The sequence below is a fragment of the Protopterus annectens genome, chromosome 12.part0, assembly GCF_019279795.1.
Source record: "Protopterus annectens isolate FY-2018-M chromosome 12.part0, PAN1.0, whole genome shotgun sequence".
Classification (NCBI taxonomy): Eukaryota; Metazoa; Chordata; order Ceratodontiformes; family Protopteridae; genus Protopterus; species Protopterus annectens.
Genome location: NC_056746.1, coordinates 404,730,249 through 404,750,939, shown reverse-complemented (window position 1 = coordinate 404,750,939; position 20,691 = coordinate 404,730,249). Strand labels below are relative to the sequence as shown.

At 43.7% G+C, this 20,691-nt stretch overlaps 1 protein-coding gene across 3 annotated transcripts in view; it reads left to right on the top strand.

Moving 5' to 3' along the window:
- LOC122816609 (rho GDP-dissociation inhibitor 1-like) overlaps positions 1-20,691 on the top strand; it is a 2,167,530-nt gene that overhangs the window by 2,134,953 nt on the left and 11,886 nt on the right. For all 3 annotated transcript variants that reach the window (XM_044089512.1, XM_044089511.1, XM_044089513.1), the window contains one exon: positions 7,895-7,958. In XM_044089512.1, the coding sequence (XP_043945447.1) occupies positions 7,895-7,958 (64 nt within the window). The remainder of the gene's footprint in view (positions 1-7,894; positions 7,959-20,691) is intronic.

Sequence of the window (20,691 nt, the reverse complement as noted above, 5' to 3'; positions counted from 1 at the left end):
ATTCCACCAACAAGCTTGGAAAGTGGACGCTGTCTCCTTCAGTTGGAAAAACCTGACAGCATATGCCTTTCCTCCATTGCCTCTTCTCACAAAGGTACTTTTGAAGGTCAAAAAGGAGAAACCTCGAATGATTCTCATAGCCCCAGACTGGCCACGCCAGCACTGGTACCCGCTACTGAAGAATATGGCTCACAGCCCACCATGGATATTGCCTCAATTTGCTCACACAGCAGAACAAGCAGATTCTACACAGCCACATCAAAACCTTAAACCTGGCTGCATGGCAAATCAATTAAGTATCCAATCTGCACCTCTTTCACAAGCAGTACTGGATGTTATTCTAGAAGCCAGGAGGCCAAGCACCAGGAAGGCTTACTCGGACAAATGGAAAAGGTTTTCTGCTTGGAACCAAGCTAAAGGCCAAGACACAACTCAGCCTCATATGCCTCACATTCTGCAGTATTTAGCTGAGATGTTGCATAAAGGACTTTCCTTCTCCTCAATTAAGATCCATGCATCAGCTATTTCAGCTCACTATGACACAAATCCACCTTTATTTTCAAATCCTCTCCTAAGGCAATTCCTCAGAGGGGCAAAAAACATTAGACCACCTAGAAGAGCTCCTACACCAACATGGGACCTCAACATTGTTCTGGAAAAACTAACGATACCTCCCTATGAACCAGCTTTTTCTGCAGACCTTCAGCTCCTGGCAATAACTTCTGCTAGGAGAGTCTCAGAATTACAGGCACTTATGGCAGTGGAACCTTTCCTCATTTTTCATCAAGACAGAGTTTCTCTACGAACTAATCCTTCCTTCATGCCTAAGATGGTTTCCAGTCTAGCTTTAAATCAAACCATCCACCTACCCACTTTCTTCCCCAATCCACGGAACAAAGGTGAGAGACTCCTGCACTCCTTGGACATTCACAGGCAGCTTCGTTACTACTTGGATAAAACTAAGGCTTTCAGAAAAACTGACCAGCTCTTTGTTTCCTATGCTACAACTTCTCAAGGGAGGGCCATATCCAAGCAAACCATTTCTAAATGGATAGGCATTTGCATACGATTCTGCTATACCCATCATGGGAAACCAGTTCCTCCTACCATTAGATCCCACTCTACCAGGGCAACAGCTACCTCTACAGCCTTTCTCAGGGAGGTTCCTACCAAGGAAATTTTAGAAGCTGCAACTTGGAGTTCTGTACACACCTTCACCAAACACTATCACTTACCTCTTTATTCTAAGTCCAGGGCAGGCTTCGCCACTGCAGTTCTGCAGGGCCTCATTGCCTCCACTAACCCTCTATGATGCCTCCACCCTTCCTTAGCTTTGGGACTCTACCCAAGTGTGATGACTGCAGCAGGGTAACACGATGAACATAGTACAGTTTTGTACCTACCATAAATGTAGATGTTCGAGTGTTCACCCTGCTGCAGTCCAGGTTACCCTCCCTCCAACCCCTCTGATATACTGGCTGAATCTTTGCTATGCCTTACTGATGTATTTGCTTATAGCTGAAGGGATTTTGTGTCTGTACAGTGTTCACACCTTTTGTTACTTATTTGGATCACCCTTTTGGGGGCACCTGACATCTGGGGCAAGAAAAACTGAAGAAAATGGCGTCGGTTGCAATATATATACCCCTGGCGCACTGACGTCAGGGATGAGGCGACAGCAACCGACGTTGGACCAAGACTTTGGAAATCCGGCTGACTGCGGGACCGCCTGACGACAGGATAACCCAAGTGTGATGACTGCAGCAGGGTGAACACTCTAGCATCTACATTTATGGTAGGTACAAGACTGTACTTTTTCTCTACATGTTCTGTACTAGTTTTTGAAACATCTTTTCTGGAGAAGGCTTATACTCGGCCTTTTTTTCATTTCTCTGATTTTTGCAGTGTTGTCAGTTCATCTGAATAATGAGTTAAAGCTTCTGTTTTTTTCCTGTCATTTTGTTATTTGGCTTAGTATTCCTTCATTGTTTCACTTATTTAAACACCTTTGAGTGCATTTGATTTATCCCCCCCCCCCCCGAATTACTGCAGGCTATCTGTTGTTCCAAAGCTGAAACTTGAACTGCTTTTTTGATGAGCAGCTGCAAGACTCTTCCCAGACCATTTTTTTCTTCTCTTTTTCCTTCTTTTCCTCTCTTTTTTTGCCCAAATCCTGCAGTGTAATTAATAGCCAGTAACACAATATGATGTGAAATTATAGCTTTTACTGCCTTTTTTTGGCAGCTTCAATTTTCACTGTGGTAGAACTGTAATCAACCTGTTGATGAGTATGCAGCCATCTTGGAAATAACTTCAGAGATCTTTTTCAAGAAATCAAGTGACCCTAAACACTTGATTTAAAAATTCTAACGGCAGCCCTTTAACCAGTTTCAAGACAGAGTTGCCTTCACTGGATGCCACCCTAGGGACAGAGCTGCTTAAGAAGAACCAGCCTTCCAGTAAAAAGAATCCCTAAGGACTTAAGGCAGTCAAGGTAGCTTGCACCAAGACTTCTCGGTGGCAATCACACTACATACATGGGTCTGGGAGATTGTATCCAGAAGCTGTATCTTTTCCCAGATATCAAAGTGATCCTCCCCACTACTACCAGGTATCCTACCCCTCAGAAAAAGAATCATCCAAGAGGGTCCCGCCAATGCAGAAAGGATCCGAAGCTTACTCAAGATTCTTTTTAGTTACCAAAAAATCAAGGACTTGAGCCTGTCCTGGATAAAAGTGGCCTAAATCAGTATGTGAAGAAAACAAAACTCTAGATGGTCTCTGTGCAATCCATCCTTCCATGCCTTCATGAAGGGGATTGGATGTTCTCACTGTACCTCCAGGATGCTTATCTGCACATCAGAATTATCAGAGGTTCTTACTTTTCCAGGTCAGAGCCAGATGTTATCAGTTTTGAGCTCTGCCATTCAATCTCACCACAGCCACCAGCGTGTTCAGCAAGATGTTCCTTGTAAAAGCAAGGAGTTGCGCCAGCATTGTCTGTCTCTGGAAATATTCATCAATAAGAGAAATTACAGTTGGAACGGTCACAGAATCTTACAAAGCCAGATTCAAACAGAGAACCAAACAGCATCGTGACTTGTGATAAATGTTAAATCTCCAAGTAAATCACATCAAGCAAGGAAACACAAAAAATCTCTTGAATAAACTAAGCAAAATAATTAAAATCATTAAAAAATAAATGTTAATATATGTTTCTTTTTTAATTATTTTGCCAGGATGCTGTTTGGTTTTTTACATAATCTTGTTTTCACTGGATGCCATCTGGACACCATACACAGGATAGAGAGACTCATTCAAGACCACATCCTTGCAGTCCAGGTTTGATATGTCATCTCCCGAGTCCTCCTGCCCTGTTATGCACAACTCTGAAAACCGTGGGCCAGATAGCATCCACGGTTCACCAGTGCAGCTTACTTAACACTTCGTGAGAGTATTGCAGTGGACCCTCGGGGTATAATGGTCATAGTTAGAGGATGATATCCACAAGCCCATCCATCTTTCCACTGCTTGTCAAAATCATCTGCTTTGATGGCTGAACAGACAAAATCTGAACAAGGGAAGCCCCTTTGTATTATTCCTCCCAATGGCCAAGATTACTTTGGGTGCCTCTGCTATGGGAGGGCAGACGATCCAATGAATGTGGTCCCAGCAAGTGTTCAGTCTTCACATCAATGTACTAGAGATGAGGGCGGTAGTACTAGAGTACTAGAGTTGCAGGCCTTTCATGACTTTTTGGGTATTATATTCATCCACACAAACAAAATGGCTGTAGTATAGTATATCAAGCCAAGCAAGATGGTACCAGATCTTAACACCTGTAATGAGGGGAAGTCATGAGAGTCTGACAATGAGTACACTATATTTTCTGTTAGCTGATTCAATAGGATGTGTGTTGCTGTCTGTCAGACAGTTTCAACAAATGTATACTGATGCCTCATGAGTGGTCCTTCAGTTCCTTTGTAGTAACAGGCTTTGTTCTGTCACTGGAAGAAGCCTTGCTGCAACCTGTTTGTATCCCAAAGCATTGCCAAGTGCAGCAACATATTTGCCCTTGTCTCTCCACAGGTGCAAACTCTGAGGGACACACTCATCTGTCAGTGACAGACTGATCTTTTATAAGCCCCCCCCTTCCCCAATTATGAAGTTCTTCCTGAAATCCAAATTATGCAGAATAGCAGTTATCCTTGTAGCCCCATTCTGGCCTTGGCAATTGTGGTTCCCCTTGCTGTGGCCTCATCTCTGAGAGAAGCATTTGCTTTTGGATCTTCTCCCCGATCCCCTAGCCCTCTTGTCTGGCAGGCCTCCCCGGATATCCAGTATCTCTATCTAAAAGCATGGTTTTTCCACTTCCAGTAATAGCCAGGAGCTCGTCATACCCACCCAGGGTCCAGGTCATTACTGCTTCTCAGAAACTAGCCACTCTTTTAAGTTGTACAGTAATACATGAAAAAGTTTTCCTTGTGGACTATTTAGAGTGGTCTAGATCCTTTTTCAGCACCAGTTCCATCTGATTTACTGTTCTCGCATCTCTTTTCAATGGAAAGTCTTCATAATTAAGGTGCACCTAGCAGGTGTTTTTAATTTTCGCAAAGGTTTCAATTTTCAGCCCTTGGCTTTCCAAAGAGTATGCATGACCTTCCCCAAAGGGACCATTTTGCTTCAGTCCCCATTCAAGGAATGCACTGAAGTGACCTTAGCTTTGTACTAGAGAAGTAAACCCCACCTTCTGAACTGGCCATTTTATCTGAATTCATTTTTATGCTGGAAAACCCACTCCTAGTAGCAGTTACTTTAGCCAGAGGAATGTAGGAATTTAAAGCTCTTTCCTGTTAGCCCCCTTGACTGATCTTTCACAGTGACAGTTTTCTTGCAGATCCCTCCTTTTTGCTCTGAAGTAAATTGAGAAAATAGCATCAGTCAACCAATACACCTATTAATGTTTTTCTGTCATACTCCAATAAGGAAGAACATTTGCTTCATTGCCTAGCTCTTCATAAGTAGTTGAGATTCTATCTGCATTGTTCAGAGCAGTTCAGGCAACATGATAAACTGTTTATCATCTCTTTAACAAGAATCTGTGAAAATATCGTAACTTACTCTTTCCATATGGTTTTGTGATTGCATTTTTCATTTATAGCACATGTAGTAAGTCCCTTCCATCCAAACGGAAGGCTCATGCCATGAGAACAATAGCCACTTCTGCTTTCTTCAAAACTTATTCCATGGATGGTCTAGCTGCTGCTACATGGGCTTCAGCACATACTTTTGCCAAGAACTACAAAATGAAAGTGGTATCTCTGTCAACATGTTCCTTGTACACTGGGGTCCTGTCGTGATGCCATTTAGGATGTTAGCTGGAGACTTTCCCATCCGTGAAGTGTTCAGGCTGGTAGTCCAAGATGCTCTAGATATGTAATTAACCATAGCACTGAATCTTGATTATCCGTGTCTGTCCACTTCATAAAACCCTTCCTCCTCCCCCCTCTAAATTGTCACCTCACCTTTCATGCCTTACTGACCTCCTGAGGCTTCTCTGATACTTCTATAGAAGTAGATTCATGTCGTAGTAGGGGTAGACTCACAGTTTGGTGGGTAAACTCAGTCTGAGATAAACTGGGAGGAACCCAACATTGTGGAGGATTGGGGAAGTGCTTGAGCTGTGTGGTAGAAGGTTGTTTGTCTTATCAACGCCTGACACAGCCAGTCCCATCAACAATCTGGGTGGACAAAGATAAACAAGATTCAGCATTATGTAGGTACATAGCTGTCATTTTTGTATTGTCTGTGTTGTATGTAGTCTATAGTCTTTTCTCACATATTGATGCACCATTTTTGTTCCGTCTACAGTCCACTCCCTCAAAATCAATAGAATCTCATTCATATATCATGTTAATGCTAGCAGTTGTGTTATTAATGACAGATTTTAGTTTTGTTTTAAGAAGGAGTTGTGTTGCAGTGTAAGTCATCTAAAAATTGCTTTCCTACTTATGCTCAAGGTGAAAGAAAAAAAAAAAGACAAATGTCATAACGCTGAACACTTTTTCCCATTGGAAATCATTGCCACAGGGATCTCAAATTGTGTGCTGGCAAAGATTTACTTTTTAGAGAAATTTCTCCTTTGAGATGGTCCAAACATGATTTGGTATACATAAAGTCAGGGGAGGGGCTTGTTCCCCTGCCAAAGACAAGAAAAAATGAGTTTTTTGCCCTTTTGGTTTTCAAGTTTTTATTTTTTCATTCTTTTATAAAATGTCAGCTTTTAGGAAGTTGGTGTTTCATAGTAGAAACTATATGCTGTAATGATGATCCTAAACGAAATTAATCTGCTTACTTAGAATCTAAACAACTATGCTGACATGAAAAAAATAGAGCACGGGAATTCCACACCATTAACAGAAAAAAAGTAGCAAGGCCTTTTTTCCCTGTATTTGACAACTGTCTTACTATATCATTTTATACAGCTTTGATATAGACCTGGTGGAAATGCACAGTGAGTTTGTGGGTATCCTGCAACTTGAGGAGATAAATTCCAGATATTGCTGTCTGCATTAGTTATTGGGAAACCAGTTGTTCTCCGAGTCGTTTGATGCTTGTCTGGGAAGAACAGTGAAATAAGGGGTTCCTATTAGAATGACGAAAACGCATTTTGTCAAATGCATTTTCATCGACAACTAAAGAAGGAACAGGCAAAAGAGCGAAGCTGCTGTTCAGCAAATTCTTTCCCTGGGAAAGAAGTCGCTTGACCGCTTTGTTGCTTTGCCGTGTTCTGCACTGTAGTGTGGTCTTAGAGATTCTCTTATCCGGTATAGCTCCCGAGCATAAATGTGCAACAGTTACTGATCTTAGGGTTACGGTGCGGGTTAAGGTAAGTGCATATGTTTTAAAATGTTTACCTTTTCTTTTTTTTTTTTTTTTGCATTCGATATATGGTTGACTTACATGCGTATGTGTTTTTAGCTGTTTACTTTTTGGGGGGGTAGAATTAGGGTTAAGGCACTTTTCACATTGAGATTGGGAAGTCTACCATTCTTTAAGCACCATGCAAACAGCTAAAATTTCCATTGATGATAAAGCTGATCAGAGCAGTAGTAATGCTGTACTAGAGCTATAGCTGATTCCCTTTGTAGGGATTATGAAGGCCTTTAGCAAGACAGACTGACTTAACTTTAACACATTTTTCAACAGAGATGTGTTTGCCGTGTAATATGCAGTTAGTCATAATCTGCTACTTTTCATCTAAAGACTTTTTCCGTTGTGGACTAACATTGTATGGCATTTATGACCAAGATGAAGTTCTTGGAAGGTATAGCAACTGTAAATTCTGTGTTTTTATTTCTGTTTCTCCTTTGTCTAGTGCACTTGCCCATACATCTGAACCTTATTCCAATTTTACTTTGTAGTGGCCCTCAATCCTACTTTCCCTCAACATTGATGCAAATGTTTTTTCAGAGTTTTGTGGTAACTTAAAAGTGTTGTTGCAAACTAGTATCAGTGTATATCAGGTGACATGCAGATTCAGATAATCTGCTTTTCAGAGGGCTTTCGGCTTTTAAACAGTCATGTCATCTCTTGTCGCACTCTTGTGTCCAGGTAACCCACAGAGAAGAGTTTTAGGAAGGTCTCATTTATAGCAACTACCTAAGCTTCATTTCTAACATGCATTTTCTGCTTTGTAGCATCCTCCCGTCGATGAAGACAAACCAGCGTGCATTTTGCACTGGCATTAACACCTATGTACAAACCTGGAAGTCTGCTGCTGTGTATTTAAGAATATATTGTATAGTATATCTGGAATATCAAATAGTAAGTAGACTTGCATAGATATTTTGCTGGAACTCTTCTAATTCATTCTTACCTGCTTTTTTTATAGGTTAACAAGGAGATTGTGTCAGGCTTGAAGTATGTGCACCACACTTACAGGAAAGGAATAAGAGGTGAGTTTAGTGTAAAACCATCCCACTTTTTTCTAAAGTGCAATTTATGATGGATATTATTGGGTTTTGCAGTTTGTTGGATGTAATGCTTCCCCAAAACCTCTCCCTTTGATTAGAATATTCATGAGAATGTATGTCCTTAGTGCTCTTTTCATTTAAAACTATCAGTGGGTAGTGCCAATTGATTAAAGCTTGTACTGTTCATTTTTATGCCATGTTAGAAAGTAACTACATAAATCATGCTGCACCATTTGAGTTTAGTTCACTTGCAGGCAGTTCTTTGTTTGTTGCAGAGGCTCAAAGTGGTTTAAGAAGGCAGTATAATATATGCATATGTGATAAATTAATGTAAGTTGCAGTTAAGCTGGCCCTTGTGATTTGGTATAGTGCTCCAATTTGCATTGCCAGTTATGCAGAATTTCATCTAGCTCTGCAGGTACTGAAGGACAAGTGGTGGAGCTGAGGGCCCAACCCTTGTCGGGGAGAGTGAAAAGGATAAATGTGCTGCAGGTTTGCATCTTGGCAATGATAAGTTTTAGGCCTAAACAGAAGTCTTTCAGGTAAGGTGTAGACATACATTGTGACAGATTGTATTATTGTGTTGACTAAGGATACAGTAAAAATATAAAAAGTAAAAAAAGTTATACTGAGTTAAATGTGTTTTTTTTTTTCAGAAAAGCAAATGTAAAGCTATGTGAAATGTGGTTGTTTCTGTCATTAAATACTTTTTCTGTCCCTGTCTGCATCACAACACTGCCCCTCTTGCTTATCCTGCACCCCCACTTTGCCCTCCATGAGTACCCATGTAGCTTCTTTCTGGCAATCCTGAATGCACTCCTTGGTCATGTGAAACCTCTGACTTCTCTGGGAAGTTAGCCTTACAGCAGAATTCATGAGAACCACAAGCATCGACCCAAAGCGGAGATAAGGAAAGGGTCACACTCAGGAGACATGTTGAAGTGGTAGTTTGCCAGCAGCCCTACCTCAAGAGAAGTGATGTGAAATGACATCAACATATCAGTTTTGCACATCACTTACCCTGCAAATTATATTGCATCACTCCTCCTTTGTTGTTGGCCTGTAACACTCTTGGCCTCCACCAGAGGTTGCCCAATGTTGTATCCACCCCTCCCCCAGGGATAGGATAACGGGTTGTCAGCAACTTCATCCAGTCTTCCCAACTAATCTTACCAGTAGTCCCAAGTCTATTACCAAAGCTGAATAGTCCAGAGGTTCAGAAACAGATTCTGAAGAAGTCTCTTCCTTAGAAGTGCCCCCCCCCCCCTTTTGTTGTGAGTAGATGGAGCAGACAACTGAAACTGGGGAGGATTTAAGGTCATGAAGGCTTTACAGAAATCGCTGTGAAAAGTTAAATCACTCCTGTTGTGGTAGGAGCAAAGATAGCACAGGGGGAGATGTCCATTTTCTTTTTTTTTCTCTGGAGTATCCAAAGGGGCAGACCCTCAACATACCTTCATGAGGATCCCTGGAATGTCCTCATTGACTATAATCTGTGGAATAGCCCCATTGTCCCTCTGATATAACCAGCCTCAACTCTACTTTGGTGCTTTGTTGGCTGTCTGATTGGTCGGATGGGAAGTACTTATTGGCTGTGCTGTATTGTCTTCCAAAGGGGTCTTGACAGTGGGGAACAGACCCAGATGTCAGACAGTCTGCAGACTTATCATTAGCCTCAACAGAGATGTCCAGCTCTGACCTGGAGGAAAACAGGCATGAGCAAAATAATATCATCTCTCTCTGTTTTTTTCACTTTTTTTCTTGGTTGCAGAGGGATGTCCAGGGAAGGGGATTCACACTGCATCCTAGCATGAGTGAGAGTCTGTAGACATTTCATTTGCTTTGTAAGTAAAACCGGGATGGAAATTGCTTCTAAGAGTCTTACGCAAAAAGTCTCGACAAGTAATGCACTCTTTAACACTGTGGTAACATCCAAGACAAAAAAAAAGACACTTGGTATTCCTATCCTTTTAAGGGATTTGCCAGCTGCAGTTGCATCTTCTCTTAGATTACGTGAAAATATCAGTTAAAAAAAAGGAAAAGACAAAGGGTCTCCAGCGGGATACTTGGCTGTCCAAGAAGCTGGATCTGTTCATACAGCTGACAAATTGCAATTCTGACAGAGGCTTGCTTTGTGGAGTGGCAGCAAGAAAGCTCTGAGGATTTTCAGTCCAGTATATCCCTTAAGTTCAAGCACACAGTATTGTGCATAGGTCTTAGATCGGACATATGACATGAGAAGAAGGAGCTTCTAAACTTTGAAAGACTTGGCCAGACATATGGTATCCTTGTAGGATACGTCTCATCAGTTAGCAAGCATCACTATAACAGTGATCTAATGGTGAACATCACTTCAAACTGTTAATATGTCAATACGTTTCACTAAAGAACCCCTACTTTTTTTTTTAATAACTGCCATGGAATCTTCTGCATCCACATGAAATACCACCAACTCAAGCAGAAGGTATCTTGATTGAATGTCTCATCTAAAAGGTAGCACACTCAGGAGGTGTAGCTACTTATGCTGCACTGTAGTGTTAGTAATGGAAGAATGGATCCAAGCATCTGCCATGGGAATAGAATCTGCAGCTTTCTGATCTTCCAGCTACAAAAACAGTTGTGAAACCTGTTGAGGCACTGACACCTGAGAACACACTGAAGAAGCCTTTTAGGAAAGTGACATTGATTTGTTTCTTTTTTATTGTGTGATTGTATGTAGTAAAGTAGACATTATTTATATGGGTGCTGGACTGTTGTTTTTTCCTTAATGTACTGTGCTTTATCAAATAGTCAATTAAACCATAGCCAACCACTTTTGAACTGACTGAATACAAAGGAAGCTAACCAGAAGCTTGCAAGTTCTTAATTTTATTAAATATATGTTAAAAAATGAGCTGGGATTCATAGCTGTAGTACAGACTGCATCAGACTACAGCATGGAGATGTGCATGGAAAATTCCAGCTTGTGATTCAGACATCTTGCACAGTGGTGCTGTAGAATATAGTGTGTTGCTATGCAGCAAGGAGTAGGTGGGTGCTGAGTACATCTGCAGTATGAGTAATTGCAGTAACACATTTCAAATACTGATGTATTGTGCACCACAGTTTTGTGTGTGTGTGTGTGTGTGTGTGTGTGTGTGTGTGTGTGTGTGTGTGTGTGTGTGTGTGTGTGTGTGTGTGCATGTGTGCATGTGTGCGTGCGCGAGTGTGCGTGTGGATCTGCTTCACATAATCAAATTTTCACTTAGCTGAAACTTAAAAGGACCAGATGATGTCGTCAAAAACTTAGTTTCACGAACACTCAGATCACCACAATTTTACTTCAGGAAAGGAACTACTTAGCCACCACAACAAAAAAAAAAACAAACCAAAGCCCCCCCCCCCCCCCCCTAACTAAATGTGCCAGCGGAGAGATCAAACTACAGTGGGGAAAGGAGCCAAGTTCACTATGGTAGCCAAGTGTTTCCGTTCATGGAGTAAATTTCGGGTCTATGTTATATTAGCGAAAATCCTTCTAAGCAAGTGCGAAAACACCGACAGTTATTGCACGAACCGCGATTATGCCGAACTTACTAAACCGCGAAATTCAAAAAGTCGAAGTGTCATGGTTGGCCCGTCTGCTATACAGCTCCGTAAGGTAAGTGTGCGATAGTTATGGACCTTAGGGTTAGGGTGCGGGTTAAGGTAAGTGCATAGATAGGTAATGTATGTAAGGTTTAGTGTAGGGTTAGAATTAGGGTTTTGTTAAATGTATGTGTGCGGATTATTTATTTTGTTTTGGTGTATCTCTGTAGGGTAAGTGTGCGATAGTTACGGACCTTAAGGTTAGGGTGTGGGTTAAGGTAAGTGCATAGATAGTAATGTATGTAAGGTTTAGTGTAGGGTTAGAAGTAGGGTTTTGGTTAGTGTATGTATGTGGTTTATGTATTTTGTTTGGGTAGGCAGTATGTAGTGGGAGGTGGAGTTGGCCGACTATGGGGATTCGACTTTTAATATTTCGCGGTTTAGTACGTTCGGCATATTTGCAGTTCGTGCAATACGTGTCGGTGTTTTCGCATTCGCCTAAAAGGATTTTCGCTATTATAATATAGACCCTAAATTTCCAATGATCTGTTTGTGAAAGTAAGTATTTAGCGAAGTCATCTCATCCTTTTAAGTTTCGGGTAAGTGAAAGTTAAGTCATGTAAAGGAGATCCATGTGTGTGTGTGTGTGTATGTATATATGTGTGTGTATATATATATATATATACACACACACACACACACACACACACACACACACACGTGTGTATGTATAATCATATCTCTCAACATGTAAGCTCGAGAAATCTGGACAAAGCCAAAAATAATTGGGGGAGCAAAAGCCAGAATAAATTTTAAATATTGCTAGAATTATTGGTTTTGTATTAGCATGCTTTTTCCTGAAGGATATGAAATTTGAAACTCAAGTGCATGTTATTATTTAGTGAAAACTCAAATGTATGTTATTATTTAATGACTTAATCTTCAGTGATTTGCCATAAAACTACAAATTTTATGAGGCACAGAGCAAAAATATGAGGCAAAAACCTGGACAGATGAGAAGTATGATAATATACGTGATAAGTGTGTGTGTGTGTGTGTGTGTGTATGTATGTGTGTGTGTGTGTGTATATATATATATATATATATATGTTACGAAACTGAAAACCCATTACAGTGAATACCACAGCACTGACACACATAGCCCAAACCGCAAATACGCCGAACCCCCTAAACCATGAAATTTTAAATCTCGAATCATCATAGTCTGCCAACACCACCACGCGCTACATACTACATACCCAGACATAATAAATAAAACACATACATACACTACCCAAACCCTACTTCTAACCCTAAACTAAACCTTACATACATTACTATCTATGCACTTACCTTAACCTGCACCCTAACCCTAAGGTCCGTAACTATTGCACACTTACCTTACGGAGCTATAGCGCAGACGGGCTAACCATGACAGTTCGACATTTCGTTTTTACGCAGTTTTGGACGTTCGCCATTACCGTAGTTCGTGCTATAGGTGTCGCTCAGTTCCGATTCACTCGAATGGATTTTCGGTCTTCTAATGTAGAACCTATATATATATATATATATATATATATATATATATATATATATTATATATTGCAAGTTAGTGGCACTATGGGGGCGTCTTTTGTCCCCATTTACACTGATGATTTTATGTTTTTTTTTTTTTTTTTTTTTGAAGAGAAATACATTTTCAATTCAGCAGTCAGTAAGTGTCATCTAAACATAAAAATGTGGTTTTGATTTGTGAATGTTGGTTGATGTAGAAGGGGAACCCCAGTAAGCCTGTGGAAATTTATTGGTTTTCTTAGTAGAAATTGTTATGGAATCGGGTTCACAGCTAAATACGAATAATTTGTAATGGCATTCTTAGATGCGAACATGACCAAGTTAAAAGATGGTTGTTTTTATACTTGTATCTAAAGAAAACCATTTCATAAGAATACTGCGTTTCATGTGAGCAGCTGTCATCTTAAACACATCACAAGTAATATTTCCTGATCACAGTTTCTGAGAGGAAAGACCAAGGGCAATCCTGATTGCCCCAGACTGGCCACGCCAACACTGGTACCCACTACTGCGCAATTTGTCACCGTTGCCTCCATGGCACCTCCCCTAGATCCCAACTCTCCTGACTCAGCAGGAGGGACAGTTCTTGCATCCGCAATTGCAGACTCTGAACCTTGCAGACTGACTTATTCCTTGACTTCTCCTCTAGTGGCCAGCCTAAGCAAGTGGGTACTGGATGTCATACTAGAAGCCAGATGACCCAGTACTAGAAAATCCTATGCTGACAAGTGGAAAAGGTATTGTTCCTGGATCCAGACTAAAGGAGCGGATCCAGCATAGCCGTCCTTACCGCTCATCCTGGTTTATCTAGCAGACCTACTCCACAGGGACCTATTCTTCTCTTCCATTAAGAACCATGCCTCTACCATCTCTGCTCATTACAGCACTGAGCCACTTCTCTTCTCACACCCTCTCATCGAGCAGTTCCTGAGAGGGGCTAACAACTTAAGGCCACCAAGACGAGCCCCTACCCCTACTTGGGACCTTAACTTTGTGTTGGAAAAGCTCACACTACCTCCTTTGAGCCTATAGCTTCAGCAGAGTTAAAGTTCCTCTTTTGGAAAATAGCCTTGCTTCTGGCCATCACTTCAGCCAGAAGAGTGTCAGAGCTACAAGCACTTATGGCTGTGGAACACTTCATCATGTTTTATCCTGACAGGGTCTCCCTCAGGACTAACCCAACTTTCATGCCTAAAGTGGTGTCCAGTGTGGCTCTCAACCAGTCTATCCATTTGCCCACCTTTTTCCCTAATCCTCAAAATAAGGGGGAAAGGTTCCTGTACTCTTTAGATGTGCACAGACAGCTCAGATTCTACTTTGATAGGACTAAGTCCTTTAGAAAAGCTGAGCATTTCCTTGTCAACTTTGCACCAGGGGCCATATCAAAGCAAACCATCTCCAAATGGGTAGCACACTTATCCATTTCTGTTACAAACACCATGGGAAACCAACCCCTCAGGGGGTCAAAACACATTCCACTAGGGCAACTTCAACCTCTACAGCCTTTCTCAGAGGAGTCCCTACCAGAGACATTCAGGAAGCTGCAACTTGGAGTGCTGTTCATACCTTCACCATTACCACCTGCCTATCTTTTCCAAATCCAGGGTGGGCTTTGCAACCACAGTCCTTCAGGGCATACTAGCCAGCTCCAACTCTTCTTGACTGCCTCCACCCATTCTTCAGCTTTGGGAATCTACCCAAGTGTGATGACTGCAACAGTGAAACATGAAGAACATAGTACAGTTGTGTACACTTACCATAAATGTAGATGTTCAAGTGTATTCACTGTTGCAGTCCTGGTTTCCCACCCTCCAGCCCCCTTCTCTCTCTCTCTCTTCTTCACTCCATACAGGGCTATTGGTATTTACTTTTTATTGGTGGTGTTTTTCCACTATAACTTAGCTCCCTATTTGGGGGGCTCCTGACATTTGGAGCAAGAAAAACTAATGTAATGGCGTTGGCTGCCTGTTTTTATACCACTGACATCAGCCTTGAAGTGACAGCAACCAACGCAGAAATACTAAGCCTCTGGTCTACCTTGGATGGGTCCGGAGCCGCTGTGCAGGCACCGGCTTCTGAGGAAGTTCTTCGCATTACTGATATTCGACACAAACCAACGACTTATTTCACATCTTCAGTTCTTTCTAAAACTACCGAGTTTCTAAGGCCCAAGAGTATGAGCTACGCCTAAAAAAACGACCCAAACCCAAGAACCTGCTTCCTTGCCACAATCTCAGATGCTTAAAATTGCAGAAGACCTGATCATGCTGATTAGGGGAAGCCAGGCTTCCCCTGCTAAAAGAAAAAGAGACTTGTCTCCAGTAGCTTTGTCTGACCAAGAGTCCGACGACACTAAGGTTTCTGAATATGAAGACATGCCCTTACTGCCTATGAGGATTCAGATGCAGAGGAATCCATTCCTTCTGCCTCCCCTCCAGAGGATTTTTCTTTTGGTGAAACCCTACATACTTTGAGAGAGCATTTCCACTGGAAATGCAAGGATTATCCTCAGTCAAAAAAGAGACTCAGGGAATTTTTAGATTTACCACAGCACAGTCCCTTAGCTATTCCTCCTGTTCTGGATGTTGTGGATGATGTCTTTATGGAATCCAGTCTAACTCCTGGTACTTTACCCCCTGCTCCAAGGAAACCTGACAGGTACTATAGAGTCCCTGATTCTCACAAATTTCTCTTCAAAAGTCCTACTGCTGACCCAGAGGTCATCTCCCAAGGACCTAAAGGAATAAAAGCTACCACAGCTAAGAATCCCACCCCTTCGGACAGGGATTCCCAAACTTTAGACAGATGGAGTAAAAGAAGTATACACCTCTGCAACCCTCGCCATTAGAGCATTTAATTGTCAGTTCCACATGCTGAAATACCAGCAACATAGTGTGGAACTTATAAAGCAAAAAATATCCACCTTTCCTGACTGTGCAGAAAATAAAGAATTACAGAAGCATGTTAAGTTGTCAATCTCGCCTTCATTCTTGCTGGATGGGTTCGGAGCCAATCCTCGGCTCCGACTCGGCACTTGCTAAGCTCGAGAATCACTTTTACCAGCTCGAGGCAGCCCCATATCCCATGATGCAAGGCGGCAATTACCCAGATCTCGTTTGCCGCTTCGCTAATGAGGTCATCTTTTTTACCAGCTCCTGGTAAGTGATATTTTTCTAGCTATTTGTCAGGTTTTAAGAGCCTAAAACCCTTATTGTTGGTCCCTTTAGTATTCATTCTATCCTCGGTGTATTTTTCACTTAGCTCCATACCCCTTTTTGTCCTAGTACTTCTAGTTAGTTTTCAGGCCTTAGGCCTTTCCCACCCTCACAGTTCCTGTCAGGATTCCTCAAGTGTGTGTGTGTTGTGTCACTTTACTTAATAACTAATTGTTAGTTATTGTTAATATATTTTTAGTTGTTAGTGTATTGGTTGGACTGATTGGGTGTGTGAGTGTTTAAGCACCTAGATATGTCCAAAGATACTAGGGTCTCAGGTTTCAAGAAGTGTGACTTGTGCTGTCAGAAAATGTCTCTGACAGACGGTCACACTTCTTGTATTTATTGCCTGGGACCCCTACACCTGCAGGACTCCTGTGTTATATGTCATTCTTTCAGCCAGAGAGTCCTGCAGGAACGGAGAAATATGTTGATCCTTAGGGGTCTACTAAAACCAGAGAGCTCCCCGGCTAAAGTTGGCTCTGTGAAGCCCTCTAAGCCACCCAAGACCCAGGCTTCGGTGTCCAAGTCTGTGGTCTTGGTTCTGACTCTGCCGGAGTCGACATCGGCTCCGTCCGGAGCCGATCCTTCCATGTTGGAAGCTTCTGTGCCGGCGCCGATACCTTGGCTTCGGCACCGGTGTCTGCTCGGTCTGGAGCCGACACCCCATCGTCGAAGCATGTCTCGGCTCCGGCTGGAGCCGAGATAGCTTTGTCTTCTCTCAGAGCCGACAACTTGTCGGCTCCGTCTGGAGCCGAGCGTTCCTCGGCTCCGATGGCTCCATCCAAAAAGAGGTCTAGATCTCCTTCTTTGGAATCTATTCACTCGGCTCCAGCATCCCCCTTGCTTTCGGAGCGGAGCCATCGGAGCCGATCATCGAGGTCTTTCAGGCTTTCAGACCACGATTTAGAGAGAGTGGTAAATAGGCTATTGAAGTCACAGGCACTAGTCCAGATGCTCCATAGCCCGTCTTATCAGACGTCAGCTACCATACATCCCCCTGAAATTCCTCCTTCGACTCTCCTACAGAGCTCGGAGCCGGAGAATATTGGTACCGTGACTGTTGCGGCGTCGGAGCCGATACAACTCCTTTTGGCTCCGTCGTCCTCTACTCCTATCTCCTCCTTGAGACCTTCCTTGGAGGGATCCGGGCGTCGGGCTTCCCTGGTTGGCTCCGAGGGGGCGAGTGGTATCGGACCCTTGTCCAGCCCCGTTCTCCCTCTCAGAGCTTCAGCCTTGGTGAGCTCGGCCCCGACATCTGCTTCGGAGCCTTCCCTTTAGGTGGAACCGGGGATCCCTGTTTCTTTGGAGCGGGATCTCTCGGTTCTCCCTGGGAGGGGAGCCTTCGAGGTGATGAGGAGTGTGCTAGCCCCAGAGCTTAGCCAGCAGTCGGTTCCTTTAGCTCCTCCCTCTACGGTGCCTGTAGATGCCTCTTCCCGTTCTCTTGCTCCCGGACCCAGAGATCCATCACCCCAGGTCTCCCCATTGGGAAGACCTTCCTCTTCCAAGGTTTCTCCTGATCCTTCATGTGAACCCCCGCGTAAGAGGACTTGCAAGAGGAAGCACTTAGACTCCCCTGAGTCTACAACCTCGGATACCGAATTAGATGAGTCGGAGGGGTCCCCAAGATCCCCCTCTGAGGATGTCTCCTTTTCAGACATCCTTGAGCTCCTGAAACAGAGGGGAAACTGGCCCTCCATTAACCCCTCCAGGGATGAATTGGTATACCTGGAGGCTTTTGGATCTCGACCCTCCACCTCCTGGGTATCTCCGCCTTTCGACCCTCTTATGGAGGTCATAGCTCGAAAGGCGTGGGCATCTCCTGATTCGGTGGAACCAGTCCCTAGGAGACCTTCAAAATTTATTACGGCTCCCGCAGAAAAGCAGTTTCTTACTAAAGGTGTCCCGGTTGATGCCATGGTGGTGGCGGCCGCCACTAAGAAGGAGCTTGCAGATCCTTCCGTACCAGTCCATCCTCCTAACAAAGAGTCCAGGACTATGGACAGGTATGGTAAGCGGATGTTCTCCTCAGCGACCTTTGCTATGCGTTCGCTGAATTATTTATGTCACTTCACCAGACTTCAAAGGGACATCCTTAAAGAATTAGGTGAAGTTGTACAGGATCCTTCAGCAGCAGGGGCTCAGGAAAAGATTGCTTCTCAGCTGGGAATCCTTAACTCCATAACCAACTCCTCCATGCGTCTCATTTCTTATGCAGCCGATGGGGCGAGTAGATCTGCAGGCACAGGAGTGGCTCTTAGACGCCAGTCCTGGATGCGGCTCTGCAATTTTGCAGACCCCTTTAAGGCGTCCTTCACAAACTCTCCCTTTGATGGGTCAACTTTGTTTGGTCCTCAGGTGAAGGACACGTTGACCAGGTGTGAGCAAGATGGTAAGACTCTTTCTGCCGTAGGAGTCCGTTTCTCCACTCCTTCTAGACCTTACAAAGGTCAGAAGGGAGGGAAAATGTGGTTCTGGAAATCACAAGGAGTCACGCCTGACACACGTGGTCAGTTTACCCCCAGAGGCAGAGGGGGTAATAATAACAGACGCCGCCCTAGGGGCAGGGGGGTCCGCAGAACCAGGGCTCCAGAGAGCCTCTCTCTGATAAGCCCTTCCAGCATCCCTGAGGTGTTGCCCGACTGCCCACCCTTGGAGGCAGTCGGGGGAAGATTGTCACTGCACCCAGAAGCCTGGCTTTCCCTCTCTCAAGACAAGTGGGTACAGTCGATCATATCCGAGGGTTACAAGATTCCTTTCGAGGAAAGCCCCTTCTCTCAAAAAGGTTCCCTTCCAGATGTACCACCCGGTCTAAGGGAAATTGCAAGATTAGAGGTGTCAAAGCTTCTAAGCAAAAGAGCCATCCAGCTAGTACCAAAAGATCATTTAGAGTCCGGAATCTACTCAAGTTTCTTTTTGGTCCCCAAAAAGACGGGAGACTGGAGACCAATATTAGACCTCAGCAGACTAAACAAGTCTGTCAAAAAGACGAGATTTCGGATGGTCACTCTTCAATCGATTTTGCCCTTTCTGGGCAAAGACAACTGGATGTGCTCTATAGACCTTCAAGATGCGTACTATCACATAAAAATCCACAGACGCTCCAGAAGGTTTCTCCGCTTTCGGCTGGGGACCAGTCATTTTCAATTCAGAGCCCTGCCCTTTGGTCTCACTACAGCCCCCAGAGTGTTCACCAAATGCATGGCAGTGGTCACGGCTCACCTGAGACGTCTAGGATTCCAGGTGTTTCCGTATCTCGACGACTGGCTCCTCTCAGCCACCACCAGGCATCAACTCATCCGAGCCAGAGAGTACACCCTACGTCTCTGCAGTCAATTGGGAATTTCGGTAAACTTCGAAAAGTCCTCCTTATCGCCCTGCAAATCTATTACCTTTATAGGCGCAAATCTAGACACTACTCGGATGTCAGCAAACCTAACAAGTCAGTGAATCCTAGATATCCAAAACCACGTTCGGATCATCCTTGCCAGCAAAAAGGTACAAGCCAGGCTGGTTTTGAAAGTGTTGGGCCTCATGGCTGCTGCTATCACACTTCTGCCTCTGGCCCGTTTTTACATGCGTCTTCTACAATGGATGTTGTTCACACAATGGTCCTTCCAGCAGCTTCCCATGTGTCACAAGATCCTAGTGACACAGACCTGCAAGAACCATCTATCCTGGTGGATTTCCTCTCCTCTAGTCCATCAGGGCAGACCATTTGTTCCCCCGGCCCTGGTAGCCACGGTCACTTCGGATGCCTCCCTGATCGGGTGGGGGAGGCATTATCAGGGCAGGATGGTTCATGGCACGTGGCAACCGTTCAAATACCACCTGCACATAAATGTCCTAGAGATGAGAGCAGTGCTTTTAACGTTGCAAGCCCTCAACGACTTTCTTCCCTTAGGAACTATTGCAGTTCACACGGACAACATGTCCGTGGTGTGGTACATCAACAAGCAGGGCGGAACCAAGTCCTATCCCTTGTGTCGAGAGGCTCTCAGACTTTGGCAATGGGCGATCTCCTCTCATCGGTTTCTGGTAGCAACGCATATCCCTGGGAAAACCAACATAATAGCGGACAGATTGAGCAGAGCTATACTCATGCCTCACGAGTGGTCTCTCAAGCAATCCATAGTGGAAGAGATTTTTCAGAAGTGGGGCCGCCCATGCTGCGATCTTTTTGCTACTCCTCAAAACAGCAAATGCCCAGACTTCTTTTCTCTCTTCCCACTTCCGGGCCATCCCCCCAGAGACACTCTTACCCAAGATTGGCCCCAGGGACTCCTTTATGCTTTTCCCCCCTTTCCATTGATTCCACACGTACTCCAGAAAGCTTCCATTTTGAGAGCCAAAATGATTCT